Below are 21,026 nucleotides of genomic sequence, written 5' to 3'. Positions count from 1 at the left end.
CACTGAGCCACTTTTATTTTTTAACCCTCTTCGCAAAAGGAGGGATGTTGACGCCACAACAACACTCGCTGCGGCTCATCGCACTTTACAGTGACGTCACGATTCATCCCCGGAGCGCAGCGGTTGAGACTGCATCGCACCGCCAAGGCGGCAATACATTATTTACTTGTATCGAATCACTGTACCTAGTTATATTAAAGTTATTGTGCACCATCCTAGGTTCTTCTTCTACGAAGCCTGGAGAGAGCTACATGAAAGAGGAGTGCCCTACAGGGGATATTTTAAGTTTGTCGTCAATGCCTCTCTGTTTGTTTGTGACATCATAACTTTCAAACAGGTGGATCGATTTCGATGCAATTTTTTACATGAAAGCGAGTTTTTCGGTGGTCCTTAGCTGTTTCATTAAAATCGATTCAGCCGTTTTTGAGATATTCTACTTTGAAATGACAATGTGGTCTTTTAATTTTTCCAAGTGGGCTAGGTTACCAGACGTTATTGGTTTTAATACTACGAAGCTTAGCATTGTTTTCCAGCAACAAAGTACTGTGTACACTAATTTGACATGAGAGAAGCGGATCTGGCCCTATACTATGAAGTGCAAAATTCGAACTTCGTATCTTGCCGTCCCGCTGATGCTAATACTATTTAATACGAGAGTGAGAGGAACGGCATGATACCAACTCCGATTTCCGAACTTTGTAGTAGCCCCCCCCCCACCTGTGACGGCTGTCACGTCAGCAAGTGTGCTGTTTCGAATAAAAATAAAGTAGTAACCATATAAATCATAGGTACATTCCGTGCTAATCTATTTTATAAGGCACAAGTCATATGTTTTTTTTTTTAATAAAACATACGATAGTAGATTATGTATGTTCATTAGGGCATTTCGTGACAACGTGCAGGTGGTAGGACCTTGTGCAAGGTCCGCCCGGACTGCTACCACCATCTTACTCTCTAATCCTGCCGTGAAGCAGCAGTGCTTGCACTGTTGTGTTTCGGCGTGGAGAGTAAGACAGCCGGTGAAATAACTGGCACTTGAGGTATCCCATCTTAGGCCTCTAGGTTGGCAACGCATCTGCAATACCCCTGGTGTTGCAGATGTTTATGGGCGGTGGTGATCTCTTACCATCAGGAGACCCACTTGCTCGTTTTCCATCCAGTCAAATAAAAAATAAAAAATAAAAAAAAAACTTAAAGTTTTCTGTTATAACATAAATACATGCTGTAGATAATACCAGTAAACACACAGTACCAGCTTTCAAACAATAAGTTACTCTAAATTATTCATAGGAACCAGTTAAAAGTAAAAATTACAATTTAAGTACGATCAATGTAAAATTGCCTATTAAATTCTTAAATAACTGTGATGCGATGTATTTATACATCGCATAACGCTTACATTTTTGAGCAATTTACTTTCATGATTAATATCAAATTGACTGAGTTAAAATAGCTGAAAAGCCATTTCATCTTACACCCTGTACTTTCCTGTGCATCCTGTACCTACTTTCAAGTTGTAATAACAACTTTTACTAATAAGTGACAATCAGTTGTAATAACAACTTTTACTAATAAGTGACAATCAGATGAATATCAACCTGACGAAATTTCCAATGTAGGTGGGTACGTACAGTCGATTTGATTCCTGACTCACCGTAGAACGTTCTCACAGTAAAAATTCCCTTGTCAACGATGACTTTTTCTACGAAAAGGTTCCACAGTGGATCTCGATTCAGTTGGTTCGAGCGTACACGGTGTTATAGCTAAATTATATTGACAGATGTACCTTACGGCACTAGACTGGCTGTTTGGAACAAAACGCGCGGCGCATCAATCATCAATATTACTTTGACACAACCCCTGTCACGGACGTCAACAGACTATAGTAAAGGTTCACAAATCCGCGCTGTGAACAAATTTTGTGCGCCGTTTTAATGTAAAAAACATGCAGTCTGTACGTAGATGTCGATGGAAACTATCCAAGATAGCAACTGGCTGGAAAAAGTAGAGTTAAACCCTACAATCCAATTGGTTGACTGTACATTACCAGCGCAGTACGAGAAAAATCCAGCAATTAGATAATTACATAATACTTTGTATTTTAAAACTAGAACAGCACGGAATAAAAAAACAAGAGTAAATGACATTGAAATCTTGGCGCTTATTACTTATTAGTCATAGTTTTTTTATCAGGAAAAAGAATAACTCTGAACTGGTAGGATAGTTAGAACATTACGACAACGAAGAGTCTATTGTACAGGTTTGTACCATCAGCCAAATAATTATGGTCTACCACCCTAAAGTTGATAATCATTTGCATGTCATAAAATAATAATGCCAATAGACGTGTCTGTCAACTTGAAAGTTTGACTTAAGCGACATATTTATTTGATAGAAACTTGTTTAAAAATTGTTATACCACTTATTTGGCTGATGGTACCTAAATAAAAATTGTGTATAATGTGCTGCCACCTAGCGTGGAATAGCCAAGACTTAATTGACAACTATTTATAAAAAAATAGCCATCTATCACCCGATGTCTCTAAGCCATCACATCACTCAATGTTACTACAATATTGTATTGTAAAACGAACTTTATGCGAAAGATTTAAGATTCAACACGGCTAACAGAACTCTGAGATGCTACTCGAATTGTCAAATTCAAATATGACAACGAGATTGACGCAACCACGCTCAGTTGAACTTTAGATCAGCGTGTCTTATTAACATGCCACTTCCACTTGTTTTTTCTATTCCACGTATGCATTATTCTTTAAAATATAGATCTACAAGGCACTTTATACTAAAAAATATTACAATTGAGCACGTCCCACAGGGAATTGCTATTCTGCTGTGCTGTTTCTCTATTTGGAGAATTAATTATTGGACCTTGCACGTTCGCTTCTCTATTTGGAGAATCATTAGACACTTCAGCTACATTCTGACCTTGAGCTCTTATTTCTCTCTCTTCTTTAATTATAAGTTGTCTTTCTCTTGATGCCTTTATAATACCCAATTCAGCTAATTGATCGCCTAAAGACACGAGATATAATTACTAATTGTATAAGTTATTCACTTAAAAAAGCGAGCAGCTTATGAAAGCTTTTTCGTAACGCAATTTGCAAACTTGAAATAATTATATTAATAAATAACTCATAAGATTTACGCTATTTGGAAGTATTTTTAATGAACTATAAACAATTGGTTTGCTCACCCGCGACATTACGCGTTTCGAACTCAACCAGAGTTCATCGTCAGATGTTTTACATCTGGTAGCATGGTGAACGGTTGTGTTGCTCTGATGAATATATTTCAATATAATTTTACAACTAATGTGTAACACGTTAACATTAAAGGATATAACGCGAGAAATGGATTCAAATACTTTTTTTTAGAAATAGCATGTTTCAAATTGTGCTTTGCCTTCTTCATACGCGTAACCATACACACAACCACAAAAACTATACAAACGATTTAGCTTTTGCAGGAACACACCAGAAAAAGTTAAAGCAGTTGAAATCACTGTTTATCTTAAAAACAGGGGATCAAAATGTACCTACAATTGACACTAATTGAGGACTGTTTTAAAAGGGCCTATTGCCAATAAAACCCATTTTCCAGAATTCGAGAACGACATTGAAACGTGTTACATTGAAGTTGAAATTTTTACATACAACTTGATTTGTATTTATTTTTTTTATTAAAACAATTAGATAGTTTATCTAAAATACATGATCAATTCTTTTAAATAAAACTGCAATCATACTTTAAAAAAATATGAATTGAAATAAGCCCTTAAAAATACTCCTCAATTGAAACCACTGACATAAGATATGCGCCATTTTGTCTCCAAAATAAGCCGCCATTTTGGTTTGACATTAGCTTCATAGCCAACTGGTCTAACTTCTACAATATGATTGCGGACTAATGTATCTAATAAATACTGAATTTACACTAAATACTTCTCATAAATTCGGATTTAATTCTACGGGTTAACATAAAAAAAAAGTCTTTAATAATGTGTTTATGTTTTCAAAGGAACATAAATGACATGCATTTTGAAATATAATACGGTAATATTAAACATGTTAATAATAAATTACTTATCAGTTCAAATTGATTCATTTTAAATTATGACTTAAAGACACATGATCATGGATACATAATATGTTATCCCTACAAAAATACATAAAGCTATGATTTGTATCGACTCATGAAACCATCATGGCTTATATGTCAAAAAGCGTTATGTTTTTTGGCGATTAGTGTCCACAAAAACATTAAGATGACAATAGATATAGTCAGGTAAGGAATATAACACGAATTGACAGCAAATCGTAAAATTTGAGGACACAGGAAAAGCTTTCAAACAAAACTTGCTGCAAAATCTTTAGAGAGTTCCCTTTTCGCTTAAAGTTAAAACAGAGACTTATTCAATACCGCTAAATTGATAATCATAGCATTAATTTAAAATGATACCTGATTTAACTGAAATAAAAGCGAGTCTTCTCGAAAGCCTTTCTAATGTCCTCAACTCAGATTAGCTTGGATACGAGAATATTACTAAATAACAAAATACGCTCAAAATCGATTTATATCGTCAATCTATTTGAAAACAAAGCTTTAAAATATGGAATATCATCGACTAATCATTTTTCAACATGTAAATCACCAACTAATCAACTTTTCAACATGGAATTCATCAACTTTCCAACATGTAAATCAACAACTAATCAACTTTTCAACATGGAAATCATTACTAATCAACTTTTCAACATCGAATTCACAAACTACTCAACACACTAACCTCTCGCTTCTTTGATAACTACACTACGACTGTGGCATCTTACATTGGCTGCATTCCTCCATGCCGTCACTGAACTCCTCGATTTGGAGCGTCATCTCGAAGAAGTTGTATTTGTCGTGGACCAGCCGCGTCGCTTGCTCTAGAACCTTCTGCGGACTCACGCCAGTACCTTGAATGAGAGTTATAACATTTTTAGTAAAAATAATTTAATTACAATGAATTACTGTTTGAATGTGGCCAGTATTTGACGGATCACCACACATTGTAAAATTTAATGTTTAATATTTATTTGGGAAAAAAATGGTACAATATAGAAAAAAAACTTAAGAAAATAAGACTTAAACGAAACATAGACCAGCAAATATACCACTATTAAATTATACAGTAGTGTACGGTACGTACAAAGAAAAATTTAGCATAAAAACAAAGGTTTTTACCGCCAAGGGCGATAAATTACCACCAAAATTAGACCCCCATTTTAGTGTGAAATTCTTCTTCTTCTTCTGACTGAACAATAACCATAATATTTACATTTAGTTCCTATTCTATACACCGTGTTATTTTTTGGTTTCCGTTAACTTTAAGGGCACATTCAAAAGGTTAAAGAAGTTAATGTCTCCAAGACACTAGTGGCCTAAATCTCAAGATAAGGGCTCATTTTCGCCAACTGAGGTACGGAAACTTAAAAACAGATAGGGAAAGCGCATATTTATTATAAAAAAATTGAGAACCTATGCTGCAAGTGTTATTAATACTCACGGATAGCGAGATGCGCCGAGAGAGCGGTCTTGTCTAACGAGAGCGCCCACATGCGGAGATTGTGCACTCTCACCACGCCGGGTAGAGACAGGAACGTGTTGGCCACCTCCTACAAAGTACGTAAAGCTCGTTTAGACCGGTGTTTCTTAACCCGTGGTCCGCGGACCACTGGTGGTCCCTGGAAGAACTCCTGTCTTACCTGGAAGTCTACTCCTCTAGGGGACCCCTCCATCAGCACGAGGAGTGTCTCCTTGATGATGTTGAAGGTGGTGATGAGGACCAGAATAGAGAACAGGAATGTGCAGATGGGGTCCACTAGGTCCCATGAAGGCTGTGGGAATAGAACTCTTTGTGAGGAAAAATCGACAAATAATGAACGTCATATGGGGGAGATCTATGTCCATCAGTGGACGTCCTACGGCTGATATGATGGATGATGAATAAATATCTGTAACCTTCGGGGTGTGCATGAGGTGCATGTAAACTTAATGCATTATTTTTAATCTACATACGTGTTCACCAGCAAATATACAAGGTGTTAAAATTATAACCGAAAACCTGAAAGCTTTTAAAAGTAGTTTGTTCAGAATCGAGAGAAGCATTGATTATACTGTACTTTAAATCAGTTTGCGTTTTTTTTTTAAACCTTTTCTCCGATATTATTTCCACGGGTGCCGTATTAATAATGCCTTAATGCCTTAATGTGGGTTAAATCAACGTACAGGATATTTTTACCACCAATTTATAAAATTAATCCGACGCGAAAAAAAAACACAAAGATAACAAACACAGAAAAAGGAATCGTGTTTATTTCTCTATTTTCGTACAATAATAATGAATTTACATGCACACGAGTACATACAGAACCCTAGGAACATTGGTTGCAATCCCTACCTTGAAGTATATCACAATGGCAGCCACCAGGACGCCGAAGCTCTGTAGGAAGTCGCCCAGCACGTGGATAAAGGCGGCACGCACGTTGATATTCTCCCGCTGCTCGTGGTGGTGGGACGAGGAACTCTCCACGTCGGATTCGCTGCTGCGGTCCTGGAAGCAAAATTCAAAATTCAAATGATTTATTCAGTAAATAGGCCGCAATGGGCACCTTTATACGTCATTTTTTAAACTACCAGCGCTTTCGGAAAGACCATCATTTCCAAGAAGAATGCGCCGCAAGAAACTTGGCAGAAAGTCATTTTTTTATAATAATATAATTACAAATAAAATACTTAAAAACTATATTATACAATTAAAGAAAAAAAAATACAAAAAATAATAATAATAAAGCACGAAGGAAATAAAATACAATGACGCTTGACTTTGATTCCTGACCTACCGTGTGACCCACTGTGAGAGGGTTCTATCTCACTTGTCAATGGAATTCTTTTGGTTACTGCCAATGCGATGCCGCTATGACTGTTTCTACGAAAAGGTTCGACACCACAAATGGTAAGCACCACAGGTACACAGAAAATTACAAGGTAAGCAATAGAGAACAATACAATACTGGCTGCCCAGCTGCAGCTGCTGTGCCCAGCAGTGGGTATATAATAATAATAAAAATATCATTTATTTTTTGTAACTGAGGCACATTATGTTTATATTAGTACTCTTTGCTTAGTTTCTAAAGATTAGTAGGGTCCACGGGAAGGACAGACAGACAGACAGACAGACAGTCAGACAGACAGACAAGCAGACAGGCAGACAGTGGAGTTTTAGGGTTCTGTTGGCACCCTTTGGGTACGGAACCCTAAAAACGCAGGGATCAAGTGTTTTTGGCCCTTAAGCCGACTCAATCCCCAAAAAAAACCCACGGCTATGTTACGGAGACAAAGTATCTTAAAATATAGCGGGTTACTCAAAGTGGGGTACGCGAACCCCTAGGGGTTCGCTATTCGACGGTAGGGGGTTCGCGACAAGGTTTACGTGACTCCAAAAACCACCAGGCTGCAAGACTAGCAAGATGATTAAGATTGGTTTTTGGAGTCTTTTTGTATTTGTTATAGTCGCTATCGTCTAGAAACTTTAACAGGGGTACGTGGAGCCATAAGTTTGAGAAACCCTGTATAGCAGATAAAAATTTGCCATAAGAGGAGTTCATTTTGATTTTGAAAGCAAAGGAACTGTCAAGCCAGTATGCCTTCAAGCGCCACTTGGGGGCTAACAACCAGGGATGTCACGGAGCTCCGATTCCGTTTCCGTTAAGTCGGAACTTCCTTGGTTTTACACATCCGTTTCCGTTCCGGTTCCTTTATTTTTGGAACGGAAGTTATATCGGATGTCAACGCCTAGCGCGGCGGCCGAACTTGAACGGCGTACATCAAAAACAAACCGGATTATACCAGTCATTCGCTCATCGCCCCACTTGCCAGGTGCTACACTAACATCAGGCTCTGGTTCTCTGGTTCCGCTTTCGGTTTCGATAAAACCACATCCGTTAAATCCCTGCGAACAACCGACCGCCTTGTCACGTGCAGTGTACCTTATTGTTGAGTACGGGGTTGGCCCCCCCCGTGCGAGTGCCCGTGGCCCCCTCCGCCGTGGCTGTGTCCGTGCTGATGCAGCGTCAGACCCATACTGTAAAACAATTTTATTACTATTAAAATCTTTATCTACACCCATATAGTAAATCCTCAATTATGCGTTCAAAAACCATAGGTAATGACCAGCATTACGACATTGGATTCTATTATGAACACGGCTGTATCGTAATAGCCATTACGATACAGACATCTGTATCATAATGAGATTTCATACATCATTAGAGCACAGGGGGGCGAGGGCGCGCTGGGCGGGCCATTCTCAATGGTTCGCGGAACACATGATAGAGGATTTAATATATGGATATAGATAAAATATTGTATGCAACTGTACGTAATTAGGCCTTAAAACACTCATGTGACCCTATTATGAAACTCGGCTACGCCTCGTTTCATAAACCCACACTCGTGTTTTAAGGACCCCTATTACGATACAGTTGCATAAAATACTATTATCAAGTCTTTGTTAAAAATGGCATTTTTAATACAAGCTTTTTTGCGGGCTACACTTTTACGGTACTCGCATTGTCACCTAAACTAAATTTACGTATCAAGTTTCAAGTCGATGCCATGAACTGTCCTGGCCGATCACCAGATTTACATAAAATATCCTAAATTTCAAGCCAATCTGAGTACTGGAAGTGCGTCAAATTTAATTTGCAAGATTCGACCCGTAGGCACTGTACATACAAACATACATATACTTGGGAGCAAAGAAATTGAGCCACCCTTGCAATTTTTACGGTGATTTTTATGTTTTTAGGTCGGTTTTTATGGTTTTTAGGTGGTGTTTAGGTTGTTTAGGTGTTGTCATGGAAACGTAAAAATTTGCGAGGGTGGCTCGATTTCTTAGCTCCCAAGTGTTTGCAAGTTAAACAAAATCCTGTAAAAAAAAAACATAATAAGCATATTTTTAAAAAAACAACCTCTCCGATTGATTTTAGTACAACTAAAATTCACAAGTCCACATAAAACTCACATAAGATTAACAACGACGCCGACGGCCGAAGTGATCAACATGACGAGGGCGTCTATCTCGAACTGGCGATATATAACCCTCTGCACGGCCATGTACACAAGGACGCCGGTGACCACCCAGATCAGGAGCACCGAGGTCAGGGCGCCTATCACCTCCGCCCGGTACCAGCCGAAGGGCATTCTGGAACATACAGTCGCATGAGAACTATTTGTAATTCCCCCATAATTAACATTTGACATTAAAAATATCTTTGTTCAAATAATCATATTAATTGTACATATTTAAAGAAAAAACAACTTAAACCACCGTGTAACCACGGAACTTAGTTTTTATTGTTACTTTTAGTGTTTTAGTCTTATAAATCTCCAAATAAATCTTTCTTTCTTTCTTTCTAAACCTACAACTACAAACTAAGTTTAGCGTCGTCGGTGTCGGGGACCGCTAAGGTTAATACTTTAAAAAATACAACATTATGTACTTTAGTTTCCTGTTAACCTTAGCGGTCCCCCGACACCGACGACGCATAGATAATAAAAATATTACTATTCTTCTTCGCAGATGACGTCGCGGGCAACAGCTAGGTATTGCATAATTATTTTTTACTTTTTAGTTGTCTTTTTTGGCGGCGTTTTTTTGTGACGGGGGTTTTTTAATTCATAATTTAAGTTTCTTAATTTCATGTTTTTTAAACTGGTATATTTTTTTTAGAATTGGCTTAGTGAAGCCTTAATTAGATACTACACTCGATAGGATTAAGAACAAAAAAAAACCATACAAAAAAAGATGACGTCATAACTCCTCCCCTTTTTTCTTTTATTTTCGTGCTACGGGTCAAATTGATACTTATGGCCTAAAGATTAATCGTTCCATTTTCATGCTTTTAACACCACTTGCAGCTTTTTACTGAATTTCGGGGTGTACCGCTAGCACTACAAAGACTCCAGGCTACCCGTCTTCAATTTAACCCGGCTCCCATTGACTGAATGATCCGACCGATTTCAACCATTTCGACTCCTTCGAACATTTCGATTGGCCCTCGTGCACTCTTAGATGGCTTACATAGCGTCACTACTTTGAAAAAATCTCGTATCTAAAATCAATATGTCAACAAAATTGAACCTTGATGTAATGTCTATAAAGTTCACTCAGAAAAATGATCTATTTTGAGCTACGAGTTTTTTTTAAACTAGTGACGATAGCCAATCATTGCATTGTATTGACGGCAGTTAACCTTTTCGACGCCAACGACTCATATATACGCATCGCAGGTTCCACGTCAACGACCTATATATACGTCCATTACTTCAATGCAAAAGCAACCTTCGTTCAATTGTGTTTAGGTTCAATTTTAGACATTATAATATAGAAAGCCTGGCGTATGGGTAATGTCTTGTATTTGACGTGGCGGCGAAAAGGTTAAGTACACCATCTAAGTAGTTACAATCGTGCAAGTAGCCGGGACTTACGTTTAATACGTAATACGTTTAAGGCTTTTATCAATTATAGCATTCCCAAGGGAGTCCAACGCGACCCTATAATAAACCTCCGCCGTCTGTCCGTACGTCCGTTTTTCACAGAACAGTACCTCTTTAAACCGTATAAGGTTCATAAACGTTTCAAACATTAACCTTTCAGAATGTATTGTATGAGACCATCGATCAAGGTTAGTCACAATATTTCATTATTTTTGTTTTTTTTAGTAAACTACAAAATGACCGCCTCAACTTAACAACAACTGACGTCTCGCTAGGAAGTTGCCAACAGTCCTACACGTCATCATGCCATCCATGACAATATGACAGAGCAACTTACAGTTTCAAACGACGAGAATGACCCTGTCAACCTCGAGTGTCAATGACTGACAGATACGTCACCCGTCAAAATTACTTACGCGGATTGGAACAGTTGAACTTAGCTCCATGGGACAAAGATTTGACGAATTTTGCATTTGACGTAACATCAAAGAGGTTAAGGTTACTTTTTTTTACGAAAATGTTTTATTTATTTATGAATAGCGATAAATCCGAGGTATGAATGTATGTAAACTCTTTATTGTACAAAATAAGTAAACAAACACAATTGACAAACAATGAGAACGCCGAGGTTACGATTCTGTTGAGAGTTTCTAGAACTTTGTGTAGCATTTTAAAAAATGGCTTCATAGCTGCTGCTTGTGTGGCATTCAAGAGCTACCATGGAAGCTTTTCAAAGGAAAAGCCATTACGATTTTCCTTGCTAATTAATGCGATGTCTCTATGACGTTTACTGTGAAATGGTTCCATGGTGACTCATGAATTAAACTCCTTGACCGTACCTTCTTATAATATGGTTGATAAATAAATAATATCATGGGACAATTGACACCAATGGCGAATGGATGAAAAAATTAGAAACGCTTGAAACTTTTTATATCAATTTAAGCCTAATAATAGCCTACTTTTACGGACACTTTTGAGAAAAAATAGTAGATTGATAACCAAGGGTGGAAAGTGACCCATTTCACCCGAGATATTTCTGGCGCTCGAACGAAGTGAGAGCGCCAATAGTTCGAGGGGAAATGGGTAACTTCACCCGAGTTAGACACTCTACTTTTCATTTCGACTGTGAGGAAAGTAAAATACTACAAAAAACTGAGAATAATAATAAATTGAATTTACTTATATCCAACGTCACCGTCTCCTTGGTCACGACCAAGGAGCTTATATACAAAACTGGAGGTTGAACGCCGAACGAAGAAGTTTGACCTTTATTACTTATTTATATATTCCATATCTTTCTTTCACATTTCACGAATGACTTCCATCTCTTTCTTAACCTAACTAAAGAAAGAGATGGAATATGTTCGTGATGTAATAAAGATCAAATTTCTTGTTTCAAACGGATGTTAGGCATTCAACCTCCAGTGTTAAGCTCCTTGGTCATCACATGCATCTAGATGGCCATGCCGAAACGTGAATAAAAAGTGTCATTGACGTAACTCAATTATCTTCGACTCCGTGGCTAATCGAAAAATAAAAAATAAAATACTTTCCACCCTAGAGATGAAAACGCAATTTTCCACCCGGCTATCTACCCATGAAAATTAAACTTTCCGAACAGGAGAGATGAAAAGGTTATTACCTCCTAGTAGCCGGCCTGCTGGCGACCCATAGCGAGAACAGCGATATCATGAAGCTGGCAAAGTCCGTGAGCAGGTGGGCGGCGTCTGTGGCGATGGCCAAACTGTTCGACAGGTAACCACCTGGAAGACAACGGGACGATTACATTTTTTTTTTCAATTTCAGGGTTCCACATCCGAAAGGTAAAATAATTATAAATATATCGACGGTGGAAAGGAAAAACTATTAGGTACCTAGTGCCACCAGCGTTGAGGTGACGCATTTGAGCGCGCATGTTCTTGAGAACATTATTATATTATATTATGGTATTTTTCCACTTTTAGAATTATTTTGAGTGATTGTAAGCAAAGTTTTAGTACTGAACATTTGGAACAGCATCTTGTGGTTAAAAATATAAATACTTATTCGTCAAGAGTCGATATTTAGTCTTAAAAATTAATAAAAATTTAAGATTTTCTTAATTTAATGTTGCATATTTTAACAGTTTTCATACATTTTCATGAATTTGAAGCTTTTCATGTTGCATCATAATCCGGTCTCTAGTTATTATAATTATACTCACCAACAATTTCACCTAACATAAATATGACGCAGAGCACGCTGGCTATTATCAGTTTCCTGCGCGCGCGCTTGTCTATCTCCTCGTTCCGCGACCTGTGACAATGCCCTGTTGACAAACACACACAATGTTAGACGTGTTGCTGCAATGACATATTGTACCCGAAGAAACAGGAGCCAAGTTACCACATCGGCACAAGCCGATTTTGTAAATAAACTTTGGAGTTCTCTGCTTTAGATCCAAGTGTAAATAATCTATTGAATCAGGCGTTACTTATACTCGAGTCCAGAATTAGGCGAACCAACTTGACAGTTCATTGCACACAAATGTTGCCACAGTTTAATCAGTGCTGTATATCGATATTAAAAAAAAACTTAATACGAAATAATAATAAAATATTTTTTTTTATTTGAAAGATTTGGAAAAACCCTGTTGAACATCGGTAAGGACGCCGTTCGCCATTTTGTTTTGTTGACGTTTCATATGTGTCATTGCAGTGCATTGGTTTGCTGGGAAATATCTCCCGTTATTGTGTTTTTTTTCTTATGTTGTTGATTTATCTTTAATTGTGTTAAGCTATGGAAATAAAGCCCAAAAGTGACAAACACATATTTGTATCGACATATTCCTATGACCATTTTTTTTGCTATGTCTGGTAACACTTTCTGCTGTCAATCTAGTTCGCCTAATTCTGGACTCGAGTATAGGCAGAGGTCCATATCAATGAACTTTAATAAACCATTACTTTTCTATATCGAAAATACAAGCTGAAACATGGATGCACAGAAAAACCAGAAAATAAGACCAGCGCTGGGAATTGAACCCAGGTCTTGAGCATTCCGTGCTGCGTGCTACAAATTTCTCCTATGCACCACATATCTCAGCTTGTTTGTTTCTTATTTAGTCACTTAAGCAGCGACACTAGCGACATCTATGCTTTAGCCCTCATGGAGAAACTTTCAACACCCCATCGGAACTAACCGCTCACTCGGACAAGAGATGTCGCTATTAAGCAATCAAATTAAGATTGGTTTTTGGAGTCTTTTTGTATTTTTTTCCAACTCCAAATTTTATTACTTTCCACGTTTCAGTTCGTATTTTCGATATGGATTTTACGGGATGACCGTAAAAGTAACAAAATTTGGAGTTGAAATAAAAAAAAATACAAACTAAGTCTATCTCCTCCGCCTCCACACTTTACACAAACCTCACACTACGCTGACGCGTTTAGGGGAATCTTGGTGAACGGCTGTGTTGTTCTAGTGATGACCTCTGATTGAGTTCGAAACGCGTCAGCGTATTGTTGTGTGCGATTTGTGTGTGTTCTAAGAACACTGTTTTTACAGTGTGGAAGCGGAGAAACTGCATGAACACACATTTATAGCATAGACGTAAGTATATTAGTAATTATATTTTTATGACGAGTTATGTAGGTATTTTATAATTAAAAACATTATAATGGTGCTTTCTCTATTACTAGGGAAGTACAAAAATAAAAACTTTCGCGCGTCTATCGAAATAATAATGAGCAATGACAACTTGCATTAAAAAAATACAAGTGCGCCGCACGCGCAGTCATTTGTTTTCGTATTTAAATTATTGTATAATCCAACACGTAAAATACTGCACACGGCGTATGTAATCGGAGCTGAGTTTTCTCAAACAATGCGTTCACACGGGTCACGAAAACCTATATATTCGCACGAACATAAACATTGAGCTGGAATTTGATCAAATCTCAAACAAACTTGAAGATATTAAATGATGAGTTAAGCTCGTCATGTTTCGGGCTATTTCGTAGCCCTTCTTACATGTCAAGCTAAACTCGGTTTAAGAAGTGAATTATTCGTTACAATATCATCATATGAGTGAGTCTCACGGTAGTTTCATGTTCAAAACTTGAAGATAATTTTACACGAGCGCTGTTCTTTTTGCTACAATATACCTAGTATCTCTCACTCTCTTACTTCGGTCTCGTACTGTGCGGTCTCCACCTTTTTTATAATAATGAATGCGTTTTTTTTTTCGAAACTTTTGATTAAAATCGTCTCTCAAATTAAAATTGTCTAACAAACTGAATCATGTACCAGGGTCAGGGTGGAACCTTTGTGCTTCTAATGCCATGTTGCTATACCATACTTTTGTCAAGAAAATTATAGTGCAATTGATAATTGAAAGTTTCCACCCGGGTAAATGAATCAGTTTGTTAACTGTACACTTTGAATACCGATCAACATATCGTCACTACTTTAAAAAAAACTCGTACCTCAAAATAGATCATTTTTCCGAGTGGACTTTGTGCACATTATATCAAGGTTCAATTTTGTTGACACATTGATTTCAGATACGATTTTTTTTTAAAGTGACGATTTGGAAACATAAGTCTACCACCACACCATCAGTCAAAGTAAGTTAGGTGTAGTGTACAGTCGAAGTAAAAAAAAAGGAATGTCACTTTAAGATCTATTTTCCTTTGCTCAGTATGAGCGATAATCTGCATTACCAATTGAGTATGACATACTGCATCAAACTGTCAACCTACTAAACATAATCTTGTTTAAAGGTGACCATAGCCACCCTACCACTACACCTTGGCACTGACAAACACTGTGAAACTAGATATAATGTTAGACATGCATACTATTTTGATCCTTATTATCGTGTCAAGTAAGTATAATTTGATATGCCCTTGTCTACTTAAGGTTTCAAAACGTACTAAAAGACTGTATAAAGGAATCAATTTAATAACTGACAAAGGTTTTCCTACTCCCACTGTACCGTACCTACATTCACAAATAACTAAATACAAAATTGTAAAGGCAATATCCTAAATCTAGGGCGGCGTAATCAAAACTCTTTCAACTTGTCATTGCGTTTTTACTTATGACGTGGAATGGTTTTCAAATGACCTTTAACCGACCGGACAAAATTCTCGAATACTCAACCTGTCATCGAAAACCGACAGTTTCTGGTAAAACTTGAGTATAACCCGACGGTTCTTTGGCACAGGAGTCATACCCGATTTGTACTAGAAACTGCCTCGGCTTTCCATGTTTTGAAGGATCAAAACTGATTTTTCGTAAAAACATGAAGAGTTTTGGTGTGATCAGAGGGCAACTTACTCTCGACTTCAGTGATACTCCCATTCCTCGCCGGCTCGTCACCCCCATTCTCTATGACAGCGCAGCAGCCGGTGGAGGGGTTGCCGTGCACGCAGAATATCACCCGACGCCCTTTGGCGGGGCTGTCTGTGCCATAGGACGCCTTGCCATCTTTGAACCTGGAAGCAAAATGTGCTGGTTATAGACAATACAATATATCATCAACAGCCAAAAGAAGTCCACTGCTGGTCATGGGTACTCCCAAAGAACACCACAATGGCCGATCCTACCGCTAACAAAGCCTGGTGGCCTGGTGTTTTGACCTATGGCTTCTCAAGCAGAGAATCGCGGGTTGAAACCCAGCTCGCAACTTATAAGTATTTCGAAATTCATTTAATCTATGAGGTTTTCAGTTTAGTAATGAATACCTTGTATTTGCACATCGCACATGCCAGTTGTGCAATAATAACTAGTACTTATTTAGTTTTATTTCTAAATCCTAAAGTCGACGAGAGCAAGCAAATCAACTAAGGCAAGGCACGTACCGACATTCATATAGGACGATATATGCATTCCCAAAGCGTCGTGAACCTTGGGTTCTTAGCCTATGCCGCAGAGGTCTCAGTAAAGGTCTCTAACGTAAAGTTTACGTAAAGTGTTGACGAAACTATGGAGTAAGCCATTAGAACCGACTTAGAATCCCGCGATGCCGTTGCTAAGCGTGATTTCTACAAATAATTTACATTTACAACAATAGAGGGAAATAAATGAACAGTACTACAGTTTCGTATTTACATATGTTTCAAGTTAAATATACATAGCTAGAAGAATATCCAATGGCATATCAGTGGCAATGGGAGGGCCACATCGCTCGAAGAACAGATGATAATCGTTGAGGGAAAAAATCCTCGAGTGGCACCCACAAACCGAGTCAAACAACGTTCCTTTCTGACGCGTTACCTACACTTGTTACGTCGGTTAAATGTACTGAAACATTTACGAGTAATGCTACAGAAAGCCTATCTATCTCTATTAACCTGTAATGGTTACCATACATTGTAAAAATGATGGATTCCAATTTATGTTAACAGTATAAACACGGTAAACACGCGTTTTATGTGATTGGTGTGTTTACGACAGACTTGTTTATTGTTTACGTGTACCTATTGGTGCCTGCCGAGCTCTTATTGGGTCGAAGAACGGTCTCGTTAGACAGGCTTTGCACCTAAGGGAACAGGTTGATAGATACCTTGATACATTTATTTCTTAATGAAAATCGCCTACATTTCAGAATTTATCGGAACATGCCAGCGTAAACTGGACAACGCAAGCGTTCGATTTTTGTGCCAAACTTGACTATATTTAATTTTTGCAACAATAAAATTACAAAAACTTACAACACATAAAGGAACTTCGCGTGATCCATTGTACCTACACTTGGCCGTGATTTAACTGGAATTAGTACAGTGGGCCACACGACACGGTACGACAAAACGGTAACATACAATGTAACACTAACGTAATAACTGCATCTTTGCATGTGACTAGTATAGTTTATAGACCTAATATTGATCACGAAAGATCACGCAATTCACGCAACTCTTAACCAGATAATACAATTAAAAGTTAACGAATAAGCTATGGTTAAGTAATAAATAAAGAAACAAAAGTTGTTGCTATATAGCTGCAGACTGAACACCGACTGGCATACTCACTGGCTCATGTAGAACGGAACAGATGGCCGTTGGGGCCGAAAAGTTCTCGAATGGAAACGGCAAGCGCAGCGTAGGACGTCCACCAAAGAGATGGACCTAGCTAGTTAAAGCCGCAGGTTCACGGTGGATTCAGGCCACTTCCGAAGCAACTGGAGGTCTAATGAGAGGCCTCCCACATATTTATTTGATTTTTGTTTTTGTTATAATCCCTCAATGTGATATACTTCAAAATCGTGGTTTCACTTTTGTCACTAATAAATAAACTACCATATTTACTTAATACAAATTTTTCACTCATTAACCCTTAATAAGGTAGAGGCGATATAGCGACCACTTGCATTGAGTTGGAAACTAAACCTTATTTATCTCATTATACGTCACAATTTCCATTGTAATTATTGAAAATACGACTAGCTTTAAAAATATTCTTTGCCAGGTATGTATTCGATAGCCGCTTTTGATTCCGTGGTAGTATGCTCCAATAAATAGGGCCTTATTAAGGGTTTAATACAATATTTCATAGACACGTCGGCAGCATTCGGAAGTAGTCGTGCGTTCCGAATTTTGACGATTTGAATGAAATTCACTACATCCTGTATCTGTCAGTCAGTTATGCGGGTCACGTTGTTACTCTTTAAAAGGCGGACTTACGCGGATCAGCTAACCCAGGATCAAGTTTAAGTAGCATCATTGTTTATCAAATGTACGGAACTATCACTCTTAATACAGGGTTTATGATATCATTTTTAACCCTGAACCATGCAAGTGATACTGATAGAAATAGATAAAAAGGATACTTCATGCATGACCCAGTCGGAAAATTTTCTTCACAGGATGGTTCAGTTAAAGGATTAACGCATATTGTAACAAAGTAAGGCTACATGAAACAAGTTTAGGTTTTTGAAAATACGGGCGTTTTTCCGACCCTTGGGTCACAGCGTAATAATAGCCAGTGAGGAAACTCGGACGAGGAGACTGAACAACTATGCGGTGCGGTGCGCGGCAGGGTCGCAACCCCCTTTGCCATATCCTATATATTATCATAAAAATATACAGCCAATCAATCTTTAACAAAGAAAAAAATGGCTTGAAAATTAAATTATAGTGATTTCTTGAAAAATCTTGATATCTTCTCTAGGGATTGCAATCCGGAAAACCGGATCCGGTAATCCAGCGGATCCGGCATTAATATATACGTGGTGTCCGGATCCGGTAAATTTATATTTTGGCAAAATAATCGCGCTGTCACGAATGTAGGTACTTTAAGCGCTAATGACTTGCTATCAGCAACTATGCTACGCACATTTTTACAATTAAGTAAGGCAACAACATCTAATAAATCAGATACAGATTGCCGAATTGAAAATGTTGCAGGATTGCAATTCCTAATATTGTTCGCTTTCTAAAATGCTTTTCTCTATGCAGTAGGTATGGCTCTACTTGCGTCTGACGTCACATTCTCTATTTAATCTTGAATTTTAAGCTTTTGCAACTCTGTTATGTAATTTTAACTTGTAAATTGTTTTTTCGTTCGATCACATGCATTGCCAAGCTTTGATTTATATAATAAATAAAAAATAATCAAGTACCTACGTTGCCATACGTACACGTACAGTCACCAGCATTAATATCTGCCACAGCGGAGCGTGCAAAAATATCTGACACGTCCTTCCGGCCCTAGAAATAGATTCGTATCAGATATTTATGCACGCTTGTTGTGTCAGATATTGGAACTGGTGACTGTACGTAAGCTTCCATTGTATTTTGTCGAATAAGTTCGTATTTATTTAGCTATCTCAATTAGCTCCAGTAAACTTCAGTAAGCTAGTTGAGAAAGCAAGATAAATACAAACTTGACTACAAAATACGATGGCAAAACATTAGTCACTACATCTGTACCTACAGTATAGTATGAAGCTAGGGCTGAGACCAAAAGTGTGCCCACTTTTAGAAATGATAACGCTATGCCTTGGTTTTAATAACGCTGACCTCAGACTTAGCCTGCATTAGATTTCTTTAGCAAAACCTCGTTGCGATCAATGAGGTATGCGGTTTTTTAGCGTATACTAATGAGGCCGTCATGGTTAACGTTGTTTTGTAACTTGTTTTTGTCCGGCTTTTTCCATCTATAGATTAATGAATAGACGACCAAATACCTAATTTAATACGCTCATATATCTATAAGTTATAAATGTTTATAAACATCGCCAGTGCTGCCTCTGGCCGAAAGACGTCGTGTTCCGGCGCTTAAAGGTAGGCGTCCACTTATCCGCATCGTACGCTTCGGACGTATCGGATTTGTTGCTTTGTATAGAAATGTGCGATGCTTACGATACCGACAAGTGGACGTTTACCTTAAGGGGCATGATGCCGCAGAGGCGCAGATGAATGCTATGTCGGGGACGGTGACTCAATTCACACCGTTTTGTCACTAAATTATAATTGATTATTTATAATTTCATGTTAGTCTATAGGGTATTTATTTATTGTATGGACCAAGTTGCCGAAATAAATGGATTTATTATTATTATAACTATGTATCTAAGTATGAACGGAATCTTTAAACTTTTTTTACATCCATTTCTTATTGTTGTATTATGCCTATCTATATCCGTACCAAATTTAAGTCAATCCCGAGCATTATAACTTTTATAACTGAGGCCGTCAGTTCAATAAAATACAAATTGAAAATGAAAAAAAAAACGAGACAAAAATTCACAAAAAAGCCAAGGGGTTAGAGAACTTGACTACGAAGCTTGAGGTCCCGGGTTCGATCCTCGGCCGGGGCATATAATTTGTATGAATTTGAATTAACATATGAATGTTTGTGCTCGGGTCTTGGATGTTTAATATGTATTTAAGAATGTATTTATCTATATAAGTATGTTAATCCGTTGCCTAGTCTTCATAGTAAAAGCTTTGCTTAGTTTGGGACTAGGTCAATTGGTGTCAAGTGCCCCATGATATTTATTTATTTCATGTTGTGTGCCCGAAATGGTCCCGCCTCAGCGCCGCCCGAGTCAGCGCTGGTCTTCCGGCGAGATCATTGCCGTGACTGAAAACCTTCAGGGTACTTTCGTTGTACCAGAAACTTTAAAGGTACCAATCTCTTATAGCGCAAACGATAAGACGCGTCTAAAAATCTTAACTTGTCATGTCTGTCGGTTATTCCCACCTGGTTTTCCCACCTGTTACCACCAATTTGATATCAGTGGTAACAGTTGGGAACTTTTTTCCCATCTTTTACCACTGGTAACTAATGGGAATAAAAATTCCCATCTGTTACCACTACAACTGAGATTTTTTTTCCCAGTAGTTACCACCAATTTCTTCAGTAATGAGATGGGAAAAAATCCAATTAGTTACCACCACATTCACTTTAATTTTCAGCAGTTTATTGTCAACATATTAAAAAAAAGGTTATATTCTATTTAATATTTGCGGAGT

General features: G+C 37.8%; 1 protein-coding gene across 1 annotated transcript in view; it reads right to left on the bottom strand.

Moving 5' to 3' along the window:
* Window positions 1–1,554: 1,554 nt before the first annotated feature.
* Window positions 1,555–21,026, bottom strand: part of LOC141437663 (proton-coupled zinc antiporter SLC30A2-like) — a 36,238-nt gene continuing 16,766 nt past the window's right edge. The window contains 10 exon segments of the mRNA XM_074101113.1: window positions 1,555–4,976; window positions 5,567–5,675; window positions 5,766–5,897; window positions 6,461–6,613; window positions 8,049–8,078; window positions 8,080–8,143; window positions 9,086–9,265; window positions 12,206–12,326; window positions 12,767–12,871; window positions 15,886–16,043. Coding sequence (XP_073957214.1) covers window positions 4,831–4,976; window positions 5,567–5,675; window positions 5,766–5,897; window positions 6,461–6,613; window positions 8,049–8,078; window positions 8,080–8,143; window positions 9,086–9,265; window positions 12,206–12,326; window positions 12,767–12,871; window positions 15,886–16,043 — 1,198 coding nt within the window. The 3' untranslated portion in view covers window positions 1,555–4,830.

This window comes from Choristoneura fumiferana, chromosome 18 (assembly GCF_025370935.1).
Source record: "Choristoneura fumiferana chromosome 18, NRCan_CFum_1, whole genome shotgun sequence".
NCBI classification, from domain to species: domain Eukaryota; kingdom Metazoa; phylum Arthropoda; class Insecta; order Lepidoptera; family Tortricidae; genus Choristoneura; species Choristoneura fumiferana.
This window is presented reverse-complemented; position numbering and strand designations above follow the sequence as displayed.